Genomic DNA, 23,357 nt, shown 5'->3' with positions numbered 1-23,357 from the left:
CGCAACAAAGAAAAAGGTGAATATTGTATTGCCTAGGATGTATATAAGTCATCTTTGAAACGCTTGGAGAACAAAATACAGTTTATGTTTATTCTTAAAGAATACTATTTTAAATTAAGGCTTAATGCATGCTATTAATGCAAAAGCTATTTAATGTGTTGAGAGTTAATAAGGAGCCATTATATAACACTATAAGATCATGTTTGCAAAATATAATGTGCCTTGTATATTGTAATAGTGTTATGGTTGAAAAATGTAAAAAGAAATAAGCTGTCATCATAAAACTAATGATATAAGATGTGACATTAATTGTTCTATATATATTAGATTAGTCATTAAAATTATATTTAAAAATAAAATTATTCATATAATATTATTAATAAGATAGGATTACATTCCTCAAAAAATTAATTGAAACTTCATAAAATGAAAGAACTATATGTAAATCATGCTGCAAGAACTATACACTAATTAATTACTATCAATAAACTTAAACTCACAATTTTTTATATTAAAAAATAAACTAGAAAGCATAACATTAAACACAAACTTATCCTTACAAACTAAAGGAAATGCAGACTTCCTCTAAGAACCACTCGTATTAGCAGAAAGGAGGAAGAGAGAACGAACTAATTCGTTTGTTTTTCGAAGGACTAGTGTTCGGTTGTTTTTATAAAGCTGAATTTTAAACCACGCAAACGTTGAAGAAAAGTGTTCGGTAGTTACGGAATAGGATGTATAAAAGCATGTATCGAAGATAACAACTATTCAAATTCATTTTCTTTCAAACTTCTTGGGTACACTTTTGCAAGCAAGTCATACGGAGAAACGCGTTAAGTTTATTTTTAGTTCTCAAATATTACCAATCTAAACTGCGTACAAAAACTACGTCTGATTAACAACAATCAAGCAATAAAACTCTAACTTGTGACTTTCAACGATCTCAATTGAGTGCTTATTATAGCCAAACCTTGAATACTGCAAGAAATGTAGTCTAATATTGCCTACACTAATTGGGCTTCCTGCAATTAGTTCGGATCTCTCCACTGCTGCCAGTGAGAGGACTGATGTTTCCCATTTTCACCATGGCAGATGCAAAGTCGGTGAAGAAGGTGTTCTGATTGCTACTGTAGGTAGTAACTTGAGAATCTGTAGAACCTCCATTGTATAGCTGCTGATCGGAATGCAATAGCCCTTTCTTGCTTACGAGATTTTTGTAGTAGTAGTTGTCAAACGTTGTGGGAGTATTGAGATCTAAAGGCGAAAGATTATCGTCGCCACTGCTGCTTGGGCAATTTGATTTCAAAGAAGTGGCGTATGTAGTGGCTATGTTGGATTCATTGTAGATGCGAGCTCTGAAATTAGTGCAGCGAGCTTGACCAATGGTATGAGCTCCTGGAAAAAAAAATTTAAGGAAAAAGTCAGGTGCTATAGATTGTAGATAGTAATAATACTATAGCAATTAGCAGAATGATATCAAATAAATTACCAGAAAGTACAATCATTTCCTTTGTAGAAAGACCCTGAGCGCTAAAAGCTGAGATGAGTGCACTGAGATTTGATGTGGGAGCAGGAATATTGCTATTCGCACCGCTAAGACTTGCAGTTGTAGAGTCTCTTCTTCCCAGCTGTACCGTCCATGTTGACCCTCCAAGCTACAAGTAAAAAACAATTTATTAGCATAACTATATACAGAAACTGATATAAGTTTAGTCATATTTCTAACAACATTGAGCGATGAATTGGGAATTACTGCGACAACTGAATCACGAGCTGCAATGGCCAAAATGTCCGCACAAGACACAACTCCACTGCACACAGCCTCCACGTTGGTCTTAATGGTGTCTATCACGTCGAATCCTCTCACTGAGTTTGCATTGGGCACCGCAGTCTTTTCTCCTGTTAAAGTCGACGAGTCGTCCAACAGAATAGACCCATCGCAGCCCTGCACAATTTATCTGACGTTTAGCAATATATATGAAATACCCAAATATAACAAGAGATAGCAATGTATATGAAAATTCATACGTTAACGAAACAGTCATGAAAATGAAGACGAAGAAGCGACGCCCCCATCCTCTTCTCGTTGGCGACGGCCTGTGTCACTGCAGACTTAACAGTCGACAACAGATTGGGACACGACGTGCCATAATATGTGGAACTAAGCTGGCCATATACAACGACTGAGCTTAATCCCAGATAAATGCATGCAAGAAATGCGTAGGTGTTTCTCATCGTTGCAAACTGCGCCATTTTTCCGTGGAGAAAAATCCAAGGAAACAAATCGATCGCTTGTCGACTATTTTGAATCGAAAGCCTAAGCAAGCAAATCTATGTATTGTCAACTACCGATTAATTGGCTTTTATAATTGAAGATAGCAAAGTATTTCACGAAACTTCTCTGGCACAGTGGTGGCCTCCACAGAAGATAATTTAGGCGGATGCCACTTTAACTTCTCAGTTTTTCAATTTTTACTGCCTAACACACGGAATAATAATCTTTTTTATCTATATTCCAAAACGTGTGTACCCGCCGCACAGAAAAAAAAGAGATTTAATACAGCGAAAGGCTCTATTCATCACGGAGCATTGTTACCAAAGTCAATTTCTTTTGGTATCAGTTTGACCTAACAATACGTTTACATTAATTTAAAAAAATTGACTTGCGCAAGCAACGTTTCCACCGAGTTAAAGTTATTTACATTAATTTATGAATTTGACTTGTGCAAACAACGTTTCCACCGAGTTAAAATCGTTCCCGTATCGAATTTGGGATGTAATGCCGCGTAGAGTTATTGCCTTCTTTTGACATGTTTGATGTCCAAGTACAACGTTTGTCTCTTATTGCTCTCCCATATTATATTGCATTTTATTTTTTTAAGCTTAAAGATGAGTATTCCATACGTCCATAACATTTTGGGAGTTGGAGTGGTTGGTTATGATTGTGGGAAGAAACTCTACATGGATCCAAAGTCAAACCACTCGAATGAGATAATGTGAAAGGAACTGGGGAGCAATATTCGTTCTCAGGACCACAAGAAAAAGAGAGGAAATAAACAATAATATCAATGTTAATGGATTTAAAACCCTTACGCAATAGATTCTGTTTTCACTGTGCGCGTGGAAAAACACTACAACCAACTCAAAGGACGCGCTATTGTCCTCCATACCCAGAAGCTGCGAACATCTCTATCACAATGCTTTAAACTTCGTTTCAGATCCATATTTCGTATACTAATTATCTGCCGTGATACATCAATCAACAACGAGACGTCGCATCAAAATTAAATAATAAAATTACTTTATCTCGAACATTTCATTTCAAGTATTTCCACAAATTGAAATTGTACGCTTCTTTCAATTTACTACAAGTTATTGATCTACATTTCTTTTCAAAATTTATTTTTTAAATAAGTGAATCTATAAATTTATTATCTATCATTTGAGGGTAATGTGCACATGAATGGAGACCAAAGGGGGACTTGGTTATTCTTTTCATAAATCAATGAAATCTAAATATCATCAAGTGATTTAAGATGTTTAATTGAAGGTTTGAGTATATAATGAAAACATGAATATCATAATTTGGCTGATTCTTTTAAATGATGACACTTGAATATACTAATATTTGAATCTAATTTTTAAATTACTATTTATTTTTCAAAATGATGAGCATTCATATAGTCAAACAAGAAGAGCACACAAAGTAGTGAGAGAGTCAAACTAGAAGAGCACACAAAATGGTGAGAGAGTCAACCTATAAGAACACATAGTTTGGTCATATTTTTATTACTAAAATATAATTTATCATTTTCTTTTTTAAAAGATTATGTTACGTATTTTATAAATTCTTTTATAGAAAATTAGATAAGATAATGCAATAATTATATTATTTTTTATAATTTATTTTATTTATGAGTAGAGATATAGTATTATATTAACAAAACAAACATAAAATACACTATTCTCTTGAAAAGCAGATGTACATTTTAAAAAAAAGAAGGTATTCTTCTTATTTGAGAAAAAATATAGAAATTTTTTATGTGTATATAATAAAGTGTAGAATGATAAAATATAATTCTTTTTTTGCTTCGGGATTCAATTGTGTATGCAAATTTTTATCATCAATGTTTCAAATCACACTCTGTTATTCATCATTAGGATAAAAATGAATTCCAAAGTGGTAAAAAATAGTGAGTTGCAGATCTTAGAAAGAATAAAAAGAGATGAGTGGTAGGAAAGGGCACACAGATCAAGGAAGAAAAATAAAAGAACCAAAAAAGCCAATCAATAAATGAAGGAAAAAATAACCAACAAAAACATCTAGAAGCTAAAATACAAAAGCCCTAGAGATAAATATAGAAGGAAATAAATGGAGTAAAACTACTAAAAAGAAGGATAATGAAAATAAAAAAGATAAACGTAACAACAAAAATCAAGATAATTGTAATAAAATGGAGTAAAAAAAGAGAAACCAATAATAATATAAAAACATATATATATTTTCATATATGTGTACAAATTTAGCTATTGATATATATTTGAAAAATTATATTTAAATATATATGCATCAAAATATGTACCTATAAGAAGAGCCATGTGTGTGAGAATACAAAAATGAATAAAAATAAAAAACTAATAAATTTAAAAGGAAGCAAGAAAAAGAGAATATACAAATATGTAAAAGAATACATACATATATGCATACCTACATGTGTGTGTGTACAAATACATACATAAATACATATACATGTAAACATATGTGTATATGAAAATATGCATATGTGTGTGTGTGTGTGTGTGTGTGTGTGTGAGAGAGAGAGAGAGAGAGAGAGAGAGAGAGAGAGAGAGAGAGAGAGGCTAAAAGGCTGAGGAAAAAGAGCGCAAGGAAACATAGAAGAACACAAAGATCAAAACATCACATATATTTAAATATATTTTTTCAACTATATATCTATAGGTAAATTTATACACATATATGCAAATATATATATGCTTTTTATATTATTATTTGGTTTCTCTTTTTTTCTCCATTTTATTAGTATTATCTTGATTTATTTTTTTTGATTGTTAATTGGCCGAAGCTTGAATATCTTTTGACTGGAGCTATGAACTAGTGGGGACACAGTAGGGGGCCCCATCCCCATTACATATCTTTGAATTATTATTATTATTATTATTATTATTATGTTTGATTAGATTGACCCCAAGACCTTCCCCATCCTATGGAAGGCCAAGAGTAACAACTTAGAATTCCACTTCAGATGTCCCTATTGGGAATTGAACTTGGGTCTCCACAGTGAGAACCTAGTGTTTTAACCAGTTAAGCTCAACCCCTTGGATGTATTATCTTGATTTTTGTTGTTACTTTTATCTTTTTTATTTTAATTATCCTATTTTTTAGTAGTTTTACTCCATTCATTTCCTTTTATATTTATCTCTAAGCCTTTTGTATTTTAGCTTCTAGACGTTTTTGTTTGTTATTTTTTCCTTCATTTATTGCTTGGATTTTTTCTTTCTTTTATTTTTCTTCCTTGATCTGTGTGCCCTTTCCTACACCTCATCTCTTTGTATTCTTTCTAAGATCTAAAACTCATTATTTTTTATCTCATTGGAATTCATTTTTATCTTGATGATGAATCATGGAGTGTGATTCGAAGCGTCAATGCTAAAAGTTTGCATAAACAATCGAATCTAGAAGCAATAGAAGAATTATAGAATGGATTGTGGAAATCTCATAGCATTAAATGATAAAACATAATTAAAAGTAGGTATAGTATTTTTAAAAACAAAGACATTGTTAAAAGTAATTAAAGATTAAAAAAACTTTATTCATATTTCAAGTTTAAAAAAATTAAATAGTTAGAATAGTATACCAAAACTTAATATTATAATGGTGTTTTCATGAAGCATTGTCTACAAATATCTAAACATAGAAAACAACATGACTAATATTTTTTATATTTTCTTTAAAACATTAATTTAGACAACTAATATGCAAATACAAACCTTAGTCTTGAAATTTTTTATTTTTCTCCAAGCATAATGCTAGATTTTTATTGGTTTAAACTATAATAAACTAGTATTATGTCATGAATGTTCTTCAATCTATATAACATGATCTTATTATACCAATATCGCATAATAAGATTGATCAAAATTTAAACAATATAGGCACATTTATCCCTAAAATATATTTGGTCACTCTTTGGTTCCCATATTGATGTGCATTAATTTATTTCTTATCCATTATATTTATCTTAGTATGGTTAAGAAGATCTTGAGAATCATAGACCCCATTTATAAACAATTTGATGAAACCTCACATTGTTTCCATGAATATTTTTGTTCGTCCTACAATTTATTAGAATAAAATATTAAATTTTGATATTTGAGGAAGAACCACAAGATGCACATCAAGCCTAACTTATCATTAATATAGAAAATGAAAAACAAAATTGAGATGGATATAAAATTAAAAATATTACAAAAATAAATTTGATATTTTAGATAAAAATATGTGTATTTCAATGATTCTCAATGCTCTTACTAATATCTTTCTCATCAAATAATAGGGTATGAATTCAATTTAAATTATAAGATAAATCATTAATGATTAACATTCCCTTCATATGGTGGACCATGTTTTGCTACCCCTATACCAACCCATATATTTTTCATCCATAGTGGCACCTTCTTATAGTTTACCTATGATCTTCCAACCATCTTGCACATGAAAATATTTATTCCTCTTACATTTCTTATATTGTCTAATTGATTTATAAAACATACATAATTACAGATTTTATTATTATTCATTTGTCTAGATATACCATCCTTATGTCTAAATCTATATATTCTTGTGATATTTTTATTACTTATATTACAAATAGTGTTCGTATATTAAAGTTGGCTACTCATATTTCCACAATATATTTCACCATTGGAAAGTGGATAGATGTAATTTTTGATTATATAAGTCTCCAAAAAACATCTATCAAGTTACTTACTATTGTAGTGTCATAAAATATTTCATGATTTTCATTTTCATTTTCTTCTATGAATTTTTTATGATTTTTCATAAAAAAATTAATTTTGAGAGCAAATGAGAGAATTTTTCGGATTTTCTTACATTTTTTGAAATCTCTCATAATTATACATAGGATCTATTCTTTGTGATTTTAAATTTGATGCAAAATATTTCCCTAAAATTCAGATCTTTAAAACTTAGGGTTTTCCATTATTCTGATCAGATCTCACAAATGGCTTCAAATTTTAGCATCAAATTTTTTATGGAAGTCAAGAAAAGTATCAGAAGGATTCAGTAAAAATTTCAGATTTTTTCGATCAAATTTTCATTTTAAATGAATTTTTAATAAGTTTTCATAAAAAAATAATTTTGAGAGCAAATTAGAGAATTTTTTGGATTTTCTTACATTTTTGGAAATCTCTCAGAATTATACACAGGATTTGTTCTTTGTGATTTTAATTTTGATGCAAAATAATTCCTCAAAAATTAGATCTTTGAAACTTAGGGTTTTGCATTATTTTACTCATATCTCACAAACTGCTTGGATTTGTTGTAGAAATTTTTTTTATGCAGGTTTGGAAGACAATTAGGACTCTCCAGTAAAAATTTCCAATTTTTTGGATTGATTTTGCATTTTATATGAATTTTTTATGATTTTTCATAAAAAAATTTTTTTTGGAGCAAATTAGCAAATGTTTTGGATTTTCTTACATTTCTGGAAATCTCTTCAAATTTTATAGGTGGTCTTTTTTTATGATGAATCAAATATTTGAATTGGTCAACAAAATGCATTGTTGAAGGCCCCTATTTCACAAAGTCTTTTGGATCTAAAATTTACCTAACTTGTGTGCTTGCAGGAAGGGGTGATCATTTGAAACAATCCAAACTACTAACAAATATTTGTTGCAGGACCTTGGCAAGGGTTTTTGATCTTCATTGTGTGCCTTGTTCTCATAGACTGGCAAACACTTCAATTGGTGCACTAAAATTGAACCATTGTCTTTTGTGTCTTGAGCAATAGGCTCTTTTTGTTTCATCTTTAGAGGGCCTATCTCCTTGTGTGGTCATTAGGACTACTAGTGAGGAAAGAACGACCCAAGTGGTAGCAAAAGAAAAGCCATCTTCTTCCAAACCACTATAAATAACTATATCCATGGTGAAAACTATGGATAACGTGTGCTGATTAGTTCATACCGACACTATGTCTCCCCATAAACCCGTTTGATCAAATTTATTTGATCATTTGTAGGGTGTAACCCCTATTAGCTGGGAGCCTTCTGTATTTACAGAGCTGAAAGTGCCGCATGTATGGCCACATGAGCGGATGCCCTTACTAGCACCTTTTCGTTTTAGAAGCCAAAATCCTTCTAGTTGTTGAGGCAGGAGGTTGGACCTCTGGTAGCGACCCACACACATAGGGTTCTTAGTAGAGATAAAAAGTTTGCCAAGAGGATTTTTTGTGGGCACTGATGCTTGGCTACCCCGAGAAGTGAGTGCCAAGGGTGGAGCCTGTGGGGTCAAACATCTAAGTATCCGCTCTGAATAGCGTAGCCTTGGGGGAAACTCCATGTGGGATCAACAACTATTGTCTTGGACAACCATAAGAATTGTTCTTGTCTTATTTTGAACTATCAAACATTCAAGACCAAACATCAAAACATTATGTCTTTTGTGTCTTCAAGTGTATGAAAAATAATTTTGCATCAAACAACACACTTTTCTTTGAGTCATTTGAGTCTAAACACTTGCAAAAATTGAGTCTTCATCAACATTGTGTCCTCTTGTCATGAAAAACAGTCTGAAATTTCAGATTGGATCACAACAAAACAACTTCACAAATTGGAAAATTTTACAGTCCAACAAACAAGAGCAATCAGTTTCAGAATTCTTGAGCTTCCTAAGCTATCTCTTCAAGTTTTCATCTAGCATTCAACCTATCTTTGGGTCTCACAAAGTCCATCATTTCTTTACACCTTACATTACATTCACATTTATCTAAACTTGAGTCAAAAGGTCACTTGCTTGTCCTCATCATACTTTGTCAACGCACTACGTACAACAACATTTTGCTAAGTGGTCACTCATCAAGGTCTATCACCTTTGGGTCTCATTTGGTCTTACTTAGAGTCAAGGTCAACTTACCTCATCAAGAGAAACTATCATCTCTTTGGAAGCCACACCTACTCTACTACATATATACTTAGTCTTACACTTTGGACATTGCAAGTAAACCTCAGATTCATTTACATTCCATCCAAGTCTTGGTCTTCCATACTCTTTCCATTTTCATCTAGTCTCACACATCTTGGTCAATACCTAGTTCATGGTTGAAACCCATTTCGAAAAATCTAGGAGAGAAGCTAAAGAGGCTCAAGAGTCTGCAAACATGAGTTCCTATGAGTATGACAATGATATCTTTTTCAATTCTGATCATACTACATTACCTGACATGGATGACTATAGAAACATTTCAAATGTTGAGCACATGGACACTATAAACAACAATGATACACACAATGACAATATGGACAACATTTCAATACATTCTGCAGAAGTGGAAGACTCCATTATGGATCCCCATTTCAATCAATTGGTGGAGGAGATAATGAGGAGAGATAGGCAATATTTCTTACAAGTGATGGCACAAAGTGGAGCCAAGATACCTCATGATTTCGACATGTCTCAAATAATAGAAAATTGACCTTTGCAACAAACTCACTCCAACATGGATCAAAGGAGGCATAATAGTGGAGGCAATCGAGGACCACATCTTGTGCCTAAATCACCATCATCTTTGTTTCAAAAACCAGAGGTCCCATACACAAATGGTCAAGCATATGATACTCATCTTCGCAGACCATTATGGAAGTCTTATGTAGAAAAATATACTCAATCACATACCAATGCTAAGGACCAACCACCAAGGCAATTGGATATCCAAAGGAAGATTCAAAATTTCAACACAAGAAAACCTCGTGTCAAATTTGGGGGCAACACACTAGAACAAACTCATGACATGCCTATAGAGTATGTTATACATGGATAGAGCAGATATTCCATTCCTCACCATGACTCTATACCAAGTGGTCCTTATATGCATACGCAACATCATTGTAGACCTCCTCCATATGAACATGTGTATGATCAATATCATCCATATATGCAACATGCTCCTCCTCCACCTAGTGGCTCATGCATGGGGTATGGTCCAAGAAGTCGGTCTCCACCTAAGAATAATTTGGAACAACAAATTAGGGACTTACAAAAGAAAATGGAGGACATAAATACACCGAAGCCAACTTACACAATGAGAGACATATGTCCTTATCCATTTGACAAGAGCATTCCAATGCCTCCATTTCCTACACACTTTGTGACACCTAAGTTTGATAAGTATAGAGGAAAAGGGGATCCTAAGGCACATATAAGACAACTTTTCACAGCTTGCATTGAGGTAGTAGTAGAAGAGACATATTTGATGAGATTATTCCCACAAAGCTTAGGAGATCAAGCTATGGAATGGTTCTCCCAACTTCCACCTGGAATTAAATCATGGGGTGACTTAGCAGAGGCTTTTATCCAACATTTCTCCTACAACATAGAGACAGACATATCAGTCACTACCTTGTGGAACACCAAGCAAAAAGATGGAGAGTCTTTTTCATCATTCTTACAAAGATGGAGGAATCTAGCCAGCAAATGCTCTTGTGAAATTCCACAAAAATAAATGGTAGAAATGTTCACCCAGAATGTTAACAACGACATTGGTTATTACTTGAGAAAAGCTTGCTTAGCCACCTTCAAAGACGTCATTGAAAAAGGCTTAGCAACAGAGAAGGTCCTAATTGAAGAAGGCATTATCAAAATATTCAAAGAAAACAAAGATGACTTTAAAAGAAAAGATAAACCAAGATTTTGGAATAAAAACAAGAACACAGTCAATGATGGTGTTGTGGATGCCAATATGGTGCGACCCAAAATCATTTTTTTGAGATCAAGCTCTACAAACAATCAAGTAAATACTCAAACAACTTCCATATCATGAAGGAAGTACACCCCATTGGGAGAACCACTTGAGTCAGTTTTCAAGAAGCTAGTGGCAAACAAGATAATCACAATTCCAGATTTGCCTCCATATGAGCCAAAGGTGAAACCAAATTGGTGGAATGATGATGAATATTGTGAATTTCATAAAAGCAAAGGTCATAAAACAGGAAACTATCATCGACTGAAGAACATCATACAAGATCTCATTGATAGAGGTGACATTGAGATTGAGGGACACTCATCTAATCAAGAACATGAGATGTTTAAGGAACCATTCCCAAAACATGACAAAGGAAAAGCTAAAGCCACAGATGACCAGACCAACTATACAAGAGCATCCTATAACTATGATTCAACTATCAATCACATTTCAATGGATAATTATGTCTCTACTATTATCATCAAGGACAAAACCCCTGAGAATTCTATCCAGAGACCCAAGATCATTCTGAAAGGAATTGGATCTTCTTCCGAACCAGCACCATGCGTAGAGACATTGCTCCTCCCTCCTTCAGGATTCCATTTTATCACTTCACTTTATACACACTCACAACCTATCCATTCATAATAAACTTACCCATTCCCATCATGGCTTGTTATTGATCTACCTAAGATTGGCTAGACATTCATAATAAATCCTTTTCACCCCTTTCCATACATAATAAATCAGTTCCTATCTGTGGCTAAGGCAAATCCTATGTCTAGTGATGGGTGTGGAACTGAGAGCATTGCACATTCTGAGGAGTATAGTTTCTTCTAGTTTTCTTCAGTCTATCTACGCATAATCCGCAATAAAGAAACATTTACATCACAATCCGCAATAAAGTTTCATCTTCTCCACAATAAAGTATCAATTTCATGGATTCAACTAGTTTCAGATGAGACACAACAGTAACAATGGGCTTCAACAAATCAAATCTTTCAGCAGACTTAGACAACATATGGTTCAGTGATATCTATCCTTTTTGTGAAAGTAAACATTGTGACCATAATCAAATAGACTTATACAAGCAACAAGAGAAACTAAACTTGAGGACTTTAGTGGATGTTGGTGTCGAGTCTTGGTTTTATTTTGATTTAATCTTTTGGTGACATGTCTTTTAGCTTATCTAGGATGTCTCTGACTAGAGATTCTATCTCTAGGATGTCTTTGACTAGAAAGGCGAGGATGGGGTATCATCACCTATTTTTTCTTTGCTGTCTGTGGATTGTCTCTTAGTAATGTTATGACTTGTCCAAGGATATGAGGACACTATGAGTCTAGTATGAACTGGAGCATTCCTTGTTTGCGACTATCTTATCTCCATGCAAACAGGTACAATGACTTTCTGGGTCAAACATATGCCTAGATTGTCATAACCTACTTGCCATAATAAAGCTCAATGATGATAACACACAAGAAGCTATTTCACTTCCATAGCTTCTATCTTCCATCCCCATTTCTTGATTGACTTCCATCATCCTTCTTGAGTCCATGTAGCCTGCTATCACATGACTGAGTATAATGACACACCAAAAATATTTGCATTTCATGTAGTTGCACCTGCATTACCACATATTAAGCATTTCATACATACATATAGGTATCACAATTGCATCACATCCTACACACAACACATATTAGCACATTTTACATTTTTCGTCATGTAAATAATTATTTGCATTATCATATTCATCTATATTTCATACATTCACATTTGCATTTGCATAACATATAAAACATAAAAGAACAAAAATATTACATTTCATCATGTACATATTTGCATCCATATCATACGTATCACATAGAAACGTACATCACATAGGTACACATGCATATAGCTACCGCAAAGATGAATCATCTCATATATATCTCAAAAAATCATAAATGTCATGATACAATGATGTCAAAATATATATGGCTACAACCAACCCTCGTGTCGCCCTATCTGGACACAACAACCCACTGATCGCTCCTCCTAGCACTGTTGATAGTGCCAGTCCTATCGCTGTCATCGTGTCCCATGCCACGTGTCCCACCCTCATCTCTAGTCCTAGATCCTGAAAAACTCATCTTAGTGCATCCCTATCTCCGTCTCGATCATAAGGTACTAACTCCCCATCGATCGGTATCCTCAATATCCTATATACATCCTCTAAGGTGATTGTCATCTCACCCATCGGCAAATGGAATGTGCATGTCTCAGAATGCCACCTCTTAGCTAGTGTAGTCAGCAACCCCATGTTCGCCTGAAACTCCAACACATACACAATAAATCACAGACTCAGAACCTCAATGGCAACCCTGTCCTCGAATGTCAACTCTGGTCGTAACCTCTGAGTTGTTGGGAATCCCTCCCATGACTCCAGCATGGGTAAGTACTCCTCCAGTCAAGCAAATCAACTATGTCAGTTAAAGTGGCATTCACTGTTAATCACAAAATGTTGCTTATTATCCTAGTGCTTATGATACTCTATCCTAGTGACACTCACTATTCATCACAAAGTGTTGTTTCTATCCTAGTGACACTCACTGTTCATCACAAAGTGTTTCTTCTATTCTAGTGACACTCACTATTTATCACAAAGTGTTGCTATTTATCCTTGTGACACTCACTGTTCATCACAAAGTGTTGCTATTTATCCTAGTGGTACTCATTGTTCATCACAAAGTACTATGTTTTAGCACTCACTGTTCATCACAAAGTGCTACTCCTATTGGTACTCCATGTTTATCACAAAGTACTATGTCTTGGTACTCACTGTTCATCACAAAGTGCCTTGATCTATCCTATCCTAGGGCTGTACTTGAGTGTATCCTCTTGAGTATTTTCCTAATTGGCAATGTATATTCTATCATAGAATTGTCAATCCTAGCCCTATTTGCTATCCTAGTCTTCCCTAGAGGACCTGCTTGAGTGTATCCTCTCAGCAGCTTATCCAATCGACAGCGTATGTTCATCACAAAATTGTTGATTTGGCCTAGAAGACATAAACGCACTTTCATTACATAAACATGCTTACATATTGCACAGACGCGCCTGGCACAAACATAGACGCACCTAAGCATTTTTTGACCTTGTTTGACATACCTAATTGAGCATTTATTGCACTACCTAGTGTGCATTAATGAAAACAATTAATGTGACAAAGTACAAGGAGGTTTTGTGGTACTTACCAGCTCTCCTGCATCTGCAGGCCTCTGAAATCGGCGAACGCGATCGAATCTATGCACCAATGCCATCGCTGCTAACTGCTGCTACTCTATTCTCTCTCTGCACTCTGATCTCTTGGATGTGTGGATGACAATAAGGATGTATTCCCCTCATGGTCTATTTTATAGACTGCCCTAGCCCTAGCCCTAGCCCTCGTTTCCCAAGTCAGTCTTCATTATCCCATGACTCTATCACTCTATCCTATCTAGTCAGTCCATTCTAGCCTTTCTTTCTTTTCGAGAGATTTTCTATGATCTTTCCAGATATTTTCATCCAATCTGTCAAGGGGGCATATCATTCCCATCTTGGGGCAACTTTGTATCAGTTTATCTTATCTTGTTTGAAACAACACAACAAGCTGCATTGTCTCAAAGAGGGGCAACATGTAGACACCTAAAATTGTCATGTCTAATTAAATAAATATCTTTATTTATTTAATTATTTTAGCCTAATTCTTCTATTAATTAAATAAATCTTTATTTATTTAATTAATTCATTTATCCTTTTCTAGCCTTATTTCTCATTTAAATAAATACATTTATTTATTTAAATTATCCTTTTCCTGAATTAAATAAATATCTTATTTATTTAATTGATCCCACTTCTTCTATTAATTAAATAAATCTTTATTTATTTAATTAATTCATTAACCTTTTCTACCTATGACACATGTCATTCATCTCTTAATTCCTACACTACCTACCCTCTTATTATTTTCTTATTTCCTCTACCTACCCTCTAATCATAGCCGACCTCTTTTTACACCTCTCAATCTTATCCCTACATTTCATATAGTGTCTTCTATATAAGGAGATGCTTCCTTCATTATCAAACCCTAACTAACTCACTATGCATTCAGCCCCGACTATGCTTTCAAACTTTCGTATGCGATCAAGCCAACTTGCAACCACATTTCTGTTCTTTGTTGAACTCTTGTGCAAATATAAAATCCGAGAGAAAATATATCAAGCAAGATCAATGGAGATAGGAAGAATGGTAATCCAAACCCTATTGCACATGTGATGGTATAATCTTTGTGATTTCATTTGATTTGCATTGTCTTAGGTAATCTTCATATGTTATGGTGGATCTTTGTTGTTGTTAGGCTAGGGTTTTGTGGTTGAATTCATTTAGTCTTTCAATATTGTTAATTCATTTTCACCATATACAATTTTAACTACATTTTGGGTCCTCACCTTGGCGACAACATCTCCTTCCTTAACCGAGAACTATTTCTGCATTTCCAACCGTTCACTTTTTCTCCTTCATGTCTTGTGTCCTCTTTAGACCCTGTCTGGGCCCCAAAATAGGGCAGGACAGTGGCGTGGTGCCCCTGTCCCCCCAAGGACAGGGGCATGGTGCCCCTATCCTCACCCCTTAGCATGGCCCTATGTTCGGTCTACCCGATCTCCTATGCATTTCTTGTCTTCGAGTTTTGTAATTCCTATTTGTCAGCCTTTGGTGGTTAAAAATTAATCCTTGAGGCATGTATAAAAAGGAATTCAATATCGTCATTCATGGACGGATGGAGGATGAAGGAACACATGATAAGAGATAATAGGCATAAGGAAAAGATACAAGATTTCAAGGTCATCATCAAGCATTCAAGCATTCAAGTCTTGTTCATTCATCTATGGTAGCAACATTACAACATTCATTTAAAATCATGCGTGTGTGTTAGGGTTTTGTCATGTTACATGCCATTTCATACAACATTTGTGGTTACATTTAAGAAGCAAAGCAATCATCATCAACAAGTTGCAGATCTACAAGGTATATATCTCCATTGTTTACATTCAAGCATTTGCAATTACTTTCTTTCTAGGTTGATTCCTCAACTGGGGTTTGACTGAGGCAAACCCCTATCCACAACCCCCCTTTCTTCTTTTTTTTTTTTGTGTAGGTTGTAGGTGAGCAACTGTAATTGCAGGTTTGGGCTTCATTTGCAGATACAAAAGAACCCTTTTCATTTTGTGGATTTTGTGGTGGACCATGCACATTCCCGCCATGGTCACAAGGAATTTTCTCCAAATTTGCACGGTAGATCCATGCTAGTTTAATTAGCTTGGATCCAAAGTTACAGCACGATCCCGAATAGGTAGCATCTCATTTCACTCATTTTCTCTGTCTTTTCCACATAGTCAACATGTCAACTTTCTCATTTACAAAAGAGGGTAAATCACACTTCAACCACTTGCAATCCACTTAGAATTCACATCCTTGTTTCCCTCAGATTTGGATCTAGTGGATTCAAGCCCCTCATTTGAATGTAAAGTTTTTTCCAAGTGAAAATCATCCTAGTGGCTTCCTTTCTCTCTCCTAGGTGGGGAGTCACTAGGATCCAATTTTCCACTTTACATTTTGGTGAACTTGAAGTCTTACACATTAATTATGATATCTCATTCTTTGATCTGATTAATTGCAATTTGAATTTCAAATTTTTATTTTCAAGTTTGATATATTTGCAAATTTTAGAGGTTAATTGCATAAAAACCTTAATTTTTCATTTTGAGAAAATTAATCTTGTGAGGTGTAAAATTTTAATTGCTTGTTATAGATCTGATTTCTATTTCAAAATTGAAATTCAAATCTATCTCTTTATTTTGAAAATTCAGTGGTTAAATCATAAAACCCTAATTTTTAAGATCTTTTCATTTTCGACCTTTGACTGCAATTTTGACCGATCTAGACATCTCCAAATCGGCTATTTTTTTGGATTCCGCATTAAAATTATAATCTTTACCATCCCTAAAAATTTTGAAAATTGTTGGTCAGATCGTGTGCGTTCCCGCCACGGTCCTCGACTTTTTTCCTGAAACTTCAAGAGATCAAATTGACTATATTTTTTTGCTCAGATCTAGAAAATCAACGTACTTTATCAATTTTAACACTCCCAAAGGTCAAACACAAATTTAAAATTCATCAAATTCACATCTTAAAATTGATTTTCACAAAAAAGTCCTAATTTTAGATCTACTTTTCCTGCAAATTTAGATTTCACTTAAAATACTTTTAATGGTAATTAATAAATTGGATTTACTTTCTCTTTCACATGTGATTACATTAATTTTTGCATATATTTATCATGTGTTGGATAAGAGTTTGTTTCATTTCTTGTTGCTTCTCTTTCTTCATAGCACTTGGTCATATTGTATTGTTAGGATTTCCAAATTATTTGCTTTTCAATTAGATCTCAAAGCCTTCATGTATCATTTATGTTGCATTATGGTGATGTTGTTAACAAAATGCATTTCCTATGTTAATCACCTTAAAGCTTTCATAGATCCTAACCCTAGAGATCCTAATCGCCGTACCTCTCCTAGGGTATCTTGTGTGCATGAAATGAGATCTAATGCTTTACCCAATGATCTTTCTACAAGAGAGAAAAAATTGGAAAGTAATATGGATCCATCTTCTTCTTCTACACATACCCTTGAGCAAGGGGGGCTATATGAAAACATCAACATTCTTACATCCTTAGATCCTCCTTATTCTCATAGGACCTACCTTTAACATCAAAATATATGTGGGGAGGATGATGTCATACATTTTATTCATGGCCTTTCTCCTCACATAGAATTCACTAAAAATGAGCTTTAAATAGATGATGAAGATGTGCTTCCCCAATCTTCCAAAAATGATAAGCTTGATAAAGGTAAAGAGATTCTCATTCCACATGGTACTCCTCCTTCATCTACAAATCCTTTTCTGCCTCTTTATACATCAGATTTCAAAGAAATTCATGATCCTGTTCCTCCATCTAGTTAATTGCAACATTCTTATAGTCATGGCTTTCATATTATTATAAAACAAGGTTTTAAAAGACAAGGAATTGGGAAATTGAGCATGGAATTCATGTCCCTATAAACCCTTCTACACAAACTACTACAAGAGGCCTAGGAAGTGGTAACCCTCTTTCTATGGACAAATTCCTTCGACTTCAAAAATTTAAAGATTACCTTCAAAAACAACAAATCAAGAGAGCCCACAAGAATTCTTCTTCTTCAAAGCCTCCTTTTTGTTCATTTCATCAGACCCATGACCATAATGCTAATGATTGCCCTTATTTTTAAAAATTTATTCAAGATGACATAGAAAGGGGCAAAATTAGAATTGTGGATAATGAAACTCCTTCTTCTAACAAACCTTCCTATTCATGGGAAGATGATATTTACCATCCTGATAGACTAACTGTAAGAATCTATTGGAGATTGAAATATGACAAGAACATTTCCTTTCCTCCTCAAAATAAAACCCAAAATATTAAGCAAGTGAAAGGTATTGAATATTGTATTTTTCATGATTTATATTCACATTCTATTGGAAAATGTTATGTATTTAAGAAATTTGTTCAACTACAATATGATCATGCACACATTTGTCTTACCGAAGATCTAGCTGTATTTATTTTTAAAAACATCGTACCTTAGCACTTATTTTCCCTTCATGTTACTCTTCATCCTATAGAATAATTATCCCATTTCACGAGGGCTCTTTATCATTAGTGCTGGTAGTATTTTACTTTAACATACTTTGGGGCAGCAACATGAAGTCCATTTTTCTTCTTATTTCTATACATCTATCTCTATCTTTGTGCATCATTCATTCTTAGATCTCTTTTCTTGCATAGGGTTATTCTAATGTGAGCATATAAATGTTCTTTGGTTTTCCTCTTTTCTTGTAGAGGGGCATATTTAAAGAGTACTACACTTCTTCTCTTTCCTTTACTCTCTTGGAAATATTACCTCTTCTATGGTTTTAACTATTCACAAGTATGATATGCCCCTTAGCAGGGAATGATCTCTTGAGAAGTATGTATCCCTTCCTTGAAAGGATTTGTTCCACTAGGATGACATATCACTTGAAACTAATCACCATAAAAAAATGTGTAATATTTCTCCTTGTTCTCCTCACTTGGGGGGCAAGGATTTTCATTCCTTTCCCTTGCATCATTATTTCCTTTAGGGGCTGTATTGTTCATATGTGATTATCATTTTTTATAATGGTATGATTTTATGACTAATCCCCCTTGGGGAATCTATGATGATTTTTCTCTCTTCCTTTCGAAGATTACCACTTCTTGAGACATGTATTTTACATTTACTAATGTCTTTTCTTGCATATGTTCATGTAAGTTCATTGCATAATTTCTTATGTTTAATCTCTCTCTAGTAGATTGTGTAAGCTCTTGTAATTGTCCCTTAGCTTGGGGGGAAATGATCCTTTTCTCTCTCTTTCTCTAGGGATCCACTTTTCCCTATTAAGTGGATGGTGTGATTTCTATTACTTGATGCCATTCCTTGTGTAGAATTGTTGGTTCTTGACTTAAGGATTCTCTCTTATACAATAAGTGTTAATCCTTTTCTATGACTTCTTTTACACTTGGTAATGTACATCTATGATAAATCCAACCATCCCTCTAGGGGCTAAATGTGAGTCATCCCTCATCAAGAATCCCTTTCACCTAGAAATAGGAGGAAGGATTGCATTCTTGTTCTTTCCTTTTCTTGTTCTAGAAGATGTTATATTTTTCTAAGACAACACCTGTTGGGGGTAGATTTCTTTTGAACAAAGATCTCTTCTCCTCCAAGGATCACTTTTACACTTACAACAAGATGTTTCTTTTCAACTATCTTATCTTTTCTTGAAGAGTATTCCCTCTCATGCTTGGATTTTATGAAATTGTTTCATAAAGAATATATTCTTTGTGATGAAGGTAGGTACCCTTGTTCTTAGTTCCTTAAGATATCAACATCAGCTTATGTTGACATCTTAAGGGGGGGGCACCCACACTGCTCCTTTTTACTATATTTCTCTCATGCATTAAATAGTCGAACATTCTTGGAATGAGAGGAAAAACTCTTAGAGCAAGATGTCATCACTTGTTGTATAGTGGGTCATTCTTAGAACCAGAGCATAGTCCCTTAGAGAGAGATTCCTTCACTTCTTCTTTTCTTGTATAGTGAGACATTCTTGGAGCCAGAGGGAAACCTCTTAGAGAAAGATGTCATCACTTTTCTCTTGTACGGTAGGTCATTCTCAGAACCAGAGCATGGTCTCTTAGAGCGATACGACTCCACTTTTCTCTTATACTAGGTGATTATTCTTGGAACCAAAGCACAGTCTCTTAGAGAAATATATCACACCTTTCTTGACACTTGTACTATACATTCTATATAGGTTGTAGCGTACTCAAGCATAGACTCCTATGAGGTGCTTCAAACTTCACTTGTATACATGTGCATGAGGTTGAATGGAACTAACAATGTTCTCACTCTCTCTCTTTACATGGATCACCTAGGCAAGCTCTAGGGGCGAGATTTTCCATGTCCTTCTCTCCATGTATCACCTATTTTTAGGGGCGACATATCCATGGTTTCTTTCTTCTTCTCTTTTCTTCTCATGAATCACCAAAGTGTGCATTCATTTCCTCTTTCTTCTTCCTCTCATGAACTCATAGTTTTACTATTGATAATTCATAGATGATGTCATCTTTTCTCTTTTACGTGATGGAATTGGTCTTTTTGTACTGATTAGTCATTGAGACATCTGAGATCGAGATCTATTTGGCTTGTTAGTTTGTCATCTTGTGTCTTGTTCTTGTCGTGTGTCTTTTTGTGCTTTGTCTTTGTTTAGTGTGTCTTATGCCTTTTTGTTTTGTGATCTCTTGCATATGTTGCCATGAGTTAAGACCTTAATATTGGGGGATTTTTTCTTCTCAATATTAGTGATGTCTTACACTCCTTGTGGTATTGCTCCACAATTTTCAACTTCATCTCTCTTTTCTTCTACTTTACTGATAGTAGTGGCATAAGCTATACTCCCGCTAAATTGGGGGCTAAATGTAGTGCCATAAAATTGTGACCCATGCAATTTTAACCACATTTTGGGTCCTCACCTTCATGACAACATCTCCTTCCTTAACCAGGATCTATTTTTGTATTTCCAACCCTTTGCTTTTTCTCCTTCATGTCTTGTGCCTACTTTAGACCCTGTCTGGGCCCCAAAATAGGGCAGGACAGAGGCATGGTGCCCCTATACCCCCTAGGACAGTGGTGTGGTACCCGTTTCCCCCCTAGGATAGGGGCATGGTGCCCCTATGCTCACCCTTTAGGGTGGCCCTATGTTCAGTTTGCCCAATCTCCTAAGCATTTCTTGTCTTCGAGGTTTGTAATTCCTCTTTGTCTGCCTTCGATTGTTGAAAATTAATCCTTGAGGTATGTATAGAAAGGATTTCAATACCTTCATTCATGGATGGATAGATGGAGGATGAATGAATGCATGATAGGAGATAATAGGCATAAGGAGAAGATACAACATTTCGAGGTTATCATCAACAATTCAAGCATTCAAGTCTTCTTCATTCATCCATGGGAGCAACATTACAACATTAATTTGCAAGCATGTGTGTGTGTTAGAGTTTTCTCATTTTACATGCCATTTTATACAACATTTGTGGTTACATTCAAGAAGAAAAGCAATCATCATCAACAAGTTGTAGATCTACTAGGTATAAATCTCCACTGTTTATATTTAAGCATTTGCAATTACTTTCTTTCTATGTTGATTGCTCAACTGGGGTTTGAATGAGGCAAACCCTATCCACAACCCCCCTTTCTTCTCTTTTCTATGTGTAGGCTACAGGTGCACAGCTATAATTGTAGGTTTGGGCTTCATTTGCAGAGATGGAAGAACCCTTTTCATTTCGTGGATTTTGTGGTGGACCATGTACATTCCTACCATGGTCTTGATGACTTATCTTGAAATTTGTAGGGCAGATCCTCATTAGTTTAATTAGCTCAGATCTAAAGTTACACTATGATCCCAAACTAGTAGCACCTCATTTCACTCATTTTCTCTCTCTTTTCCACATAGTCAACAAGTCAACTTTCTCATTCACAAAAGAGGGTAAATCACACTTCAACCACTTGCAATCCACTCAGAATTCACATCCTTGTTTCTATTGGATTTGGATCTAGTGGATTAATGCCTGTCTTTTAAATGTAAAGTTCTTCCCAAGTGAAAATCATCCTAGTGGCTTCCTTTCTCTCTCCTAGGTGGGGAGTCGCTAGGATCCAATTTTCCACTTTACAACTATATAATCTAGTATCATATTAAATACTTGCATATTAAATCATAATGTGATTTATATGAGCTCTTTTTTAAATGTATGTGAAATGCTAATATTTTAGATCCTAAGGGATGTAAAATAAGATCTAAAATTATCACACAAATCATTGAGGACCATTGAACAAGGTTCAACTTCAATCCTAGAAGGAGAGTTCAACACTTTGATTCATTATGCAATTGGTTTTAAAATTGGAATGTATGTGTATAAGATCTAGGTTGAATAATATGAAGTCAATTGCTTTCACCAATAACAATGAAATATATAACTGTAAATCAAAATAGTAGCTCAAATATGCAAAGAGGATACAAAAATGAACATGTTATAGAAAGTTAAGCCTAAAAATGTTGGATAGTGTAGGCACCTAAAAAAGGCCTCACTTGATTAAATAAATATTTTGATCTATTTAATTAATTAATTAACCTTTTCTTTTCTATGGTTAAATAAATAGCTATTAGTTATTGAATTATTCTCATTTCATCTTTTCAACTATTAAATATCCTCTTCTATCTAAGCCTAGCACTCCACCTTGTTCACATGGATTATAATCTAAATTTATAGTTATGTGACAAGTATCATATTCTCTCCCCTTCACATGTCTAAACCTTATCACCCATTTAATTGAGCCTAGACACCTATCAAAATTTAACCTACCTCTTAATCTCATCCATCTATTAGTTTTAACCTCTTTATATTATTCATTATCCTTTCACCTATTAATCATGGTCATTCATATTTCAACTTCTTAATCTAATCGTTTGATTCTCTTGGAAATTTCTATAAAAGAGGCTTTTCTCTCAATTTTATCCTACCTAATTTATGCACAAAGAGTATTTTTTTAGGCTTCATAGTATCCATTTAGCTATCATTTCTTTCTTGTACCATACTTGCATCATCAGTCAACTAGACTTCACTCTTTTATGTCATCTTGTGATACTAACTAATGTTAAGAGAAAAT

The 23,357-nt window shown here is 34.2% G+C and overlaps 1 protein-coding gene across 1 annotated transcript; it reads right to left on the bottom strand.

Moving 5' to 3' along the window:
* Positions 1-786: 786 nt before the first annotated feature.
* Positions 787-2,316, bottom strand: LOC131045694 (cationic peroxidase 1). Its single transcript, XM_057979290.2, has 4 exons — positions 2,029-2,316; positions 1,754-1,945; positions 1,490-1,655; positions 787-1,395 (listed from the first exon to the last, which is right to left on the bottom strand). Exons 1-4 carry the CDS (start codon positions 2,251-2,253, stop codon positions 1,010-1,012), a joined length of 969 nt encoding a protein of 322 aa, XP_057835273.1. The 5' UTR covers positions 2,254-2,316; the 3' UTR covers positions 787-1,009.
* Positions 2,317-23,357: the final 21,041 nt, after the last annotated feature.

This window comes from Cryptomeria japonica, chromosome 3, assembly GCF_030272615.1.
Source record: "Cryptomeria japonica chromosome 3, Sugi_1.0, whole genome shotgun sequence".
NCBI classification, from domain to species: Eukaryota; Viridiplantae; Streptophyta; class Pinopsida; order Cupressales; family Cupressaceae; genus Cryptomeria; species Cryptomeria japonica.
Note: the sequence above shows the minus strand (reverse complement) of the source record. Positions and strands in the feature narration are given on the sequence as shown.

Bases quoted from the DNA above. Each gene is read 5' to 3' on its own strand.
- LOC131045694 (XM_057979290.2), bottom strand. From the start codon at position 2,253: ATGGCGCAGTTTGCAACGATGAGAAACACCTACGCATTTCTTGCATGC. The intron at 1,946-2,028 runs GTATGAATTTTC...TAAATTGTGCAG, and splicing joins TTCATGACTGTTTCGTTAAC to GGCTGCGATGGGTCTATTCT. The intron at 1,396-1,489 runs GTAATTTATTTG...TTTTTTTTCCAG, and splicing joins GGAAATGATTGTACTTTCTG to GAGCTCATACCATTGGTCAA.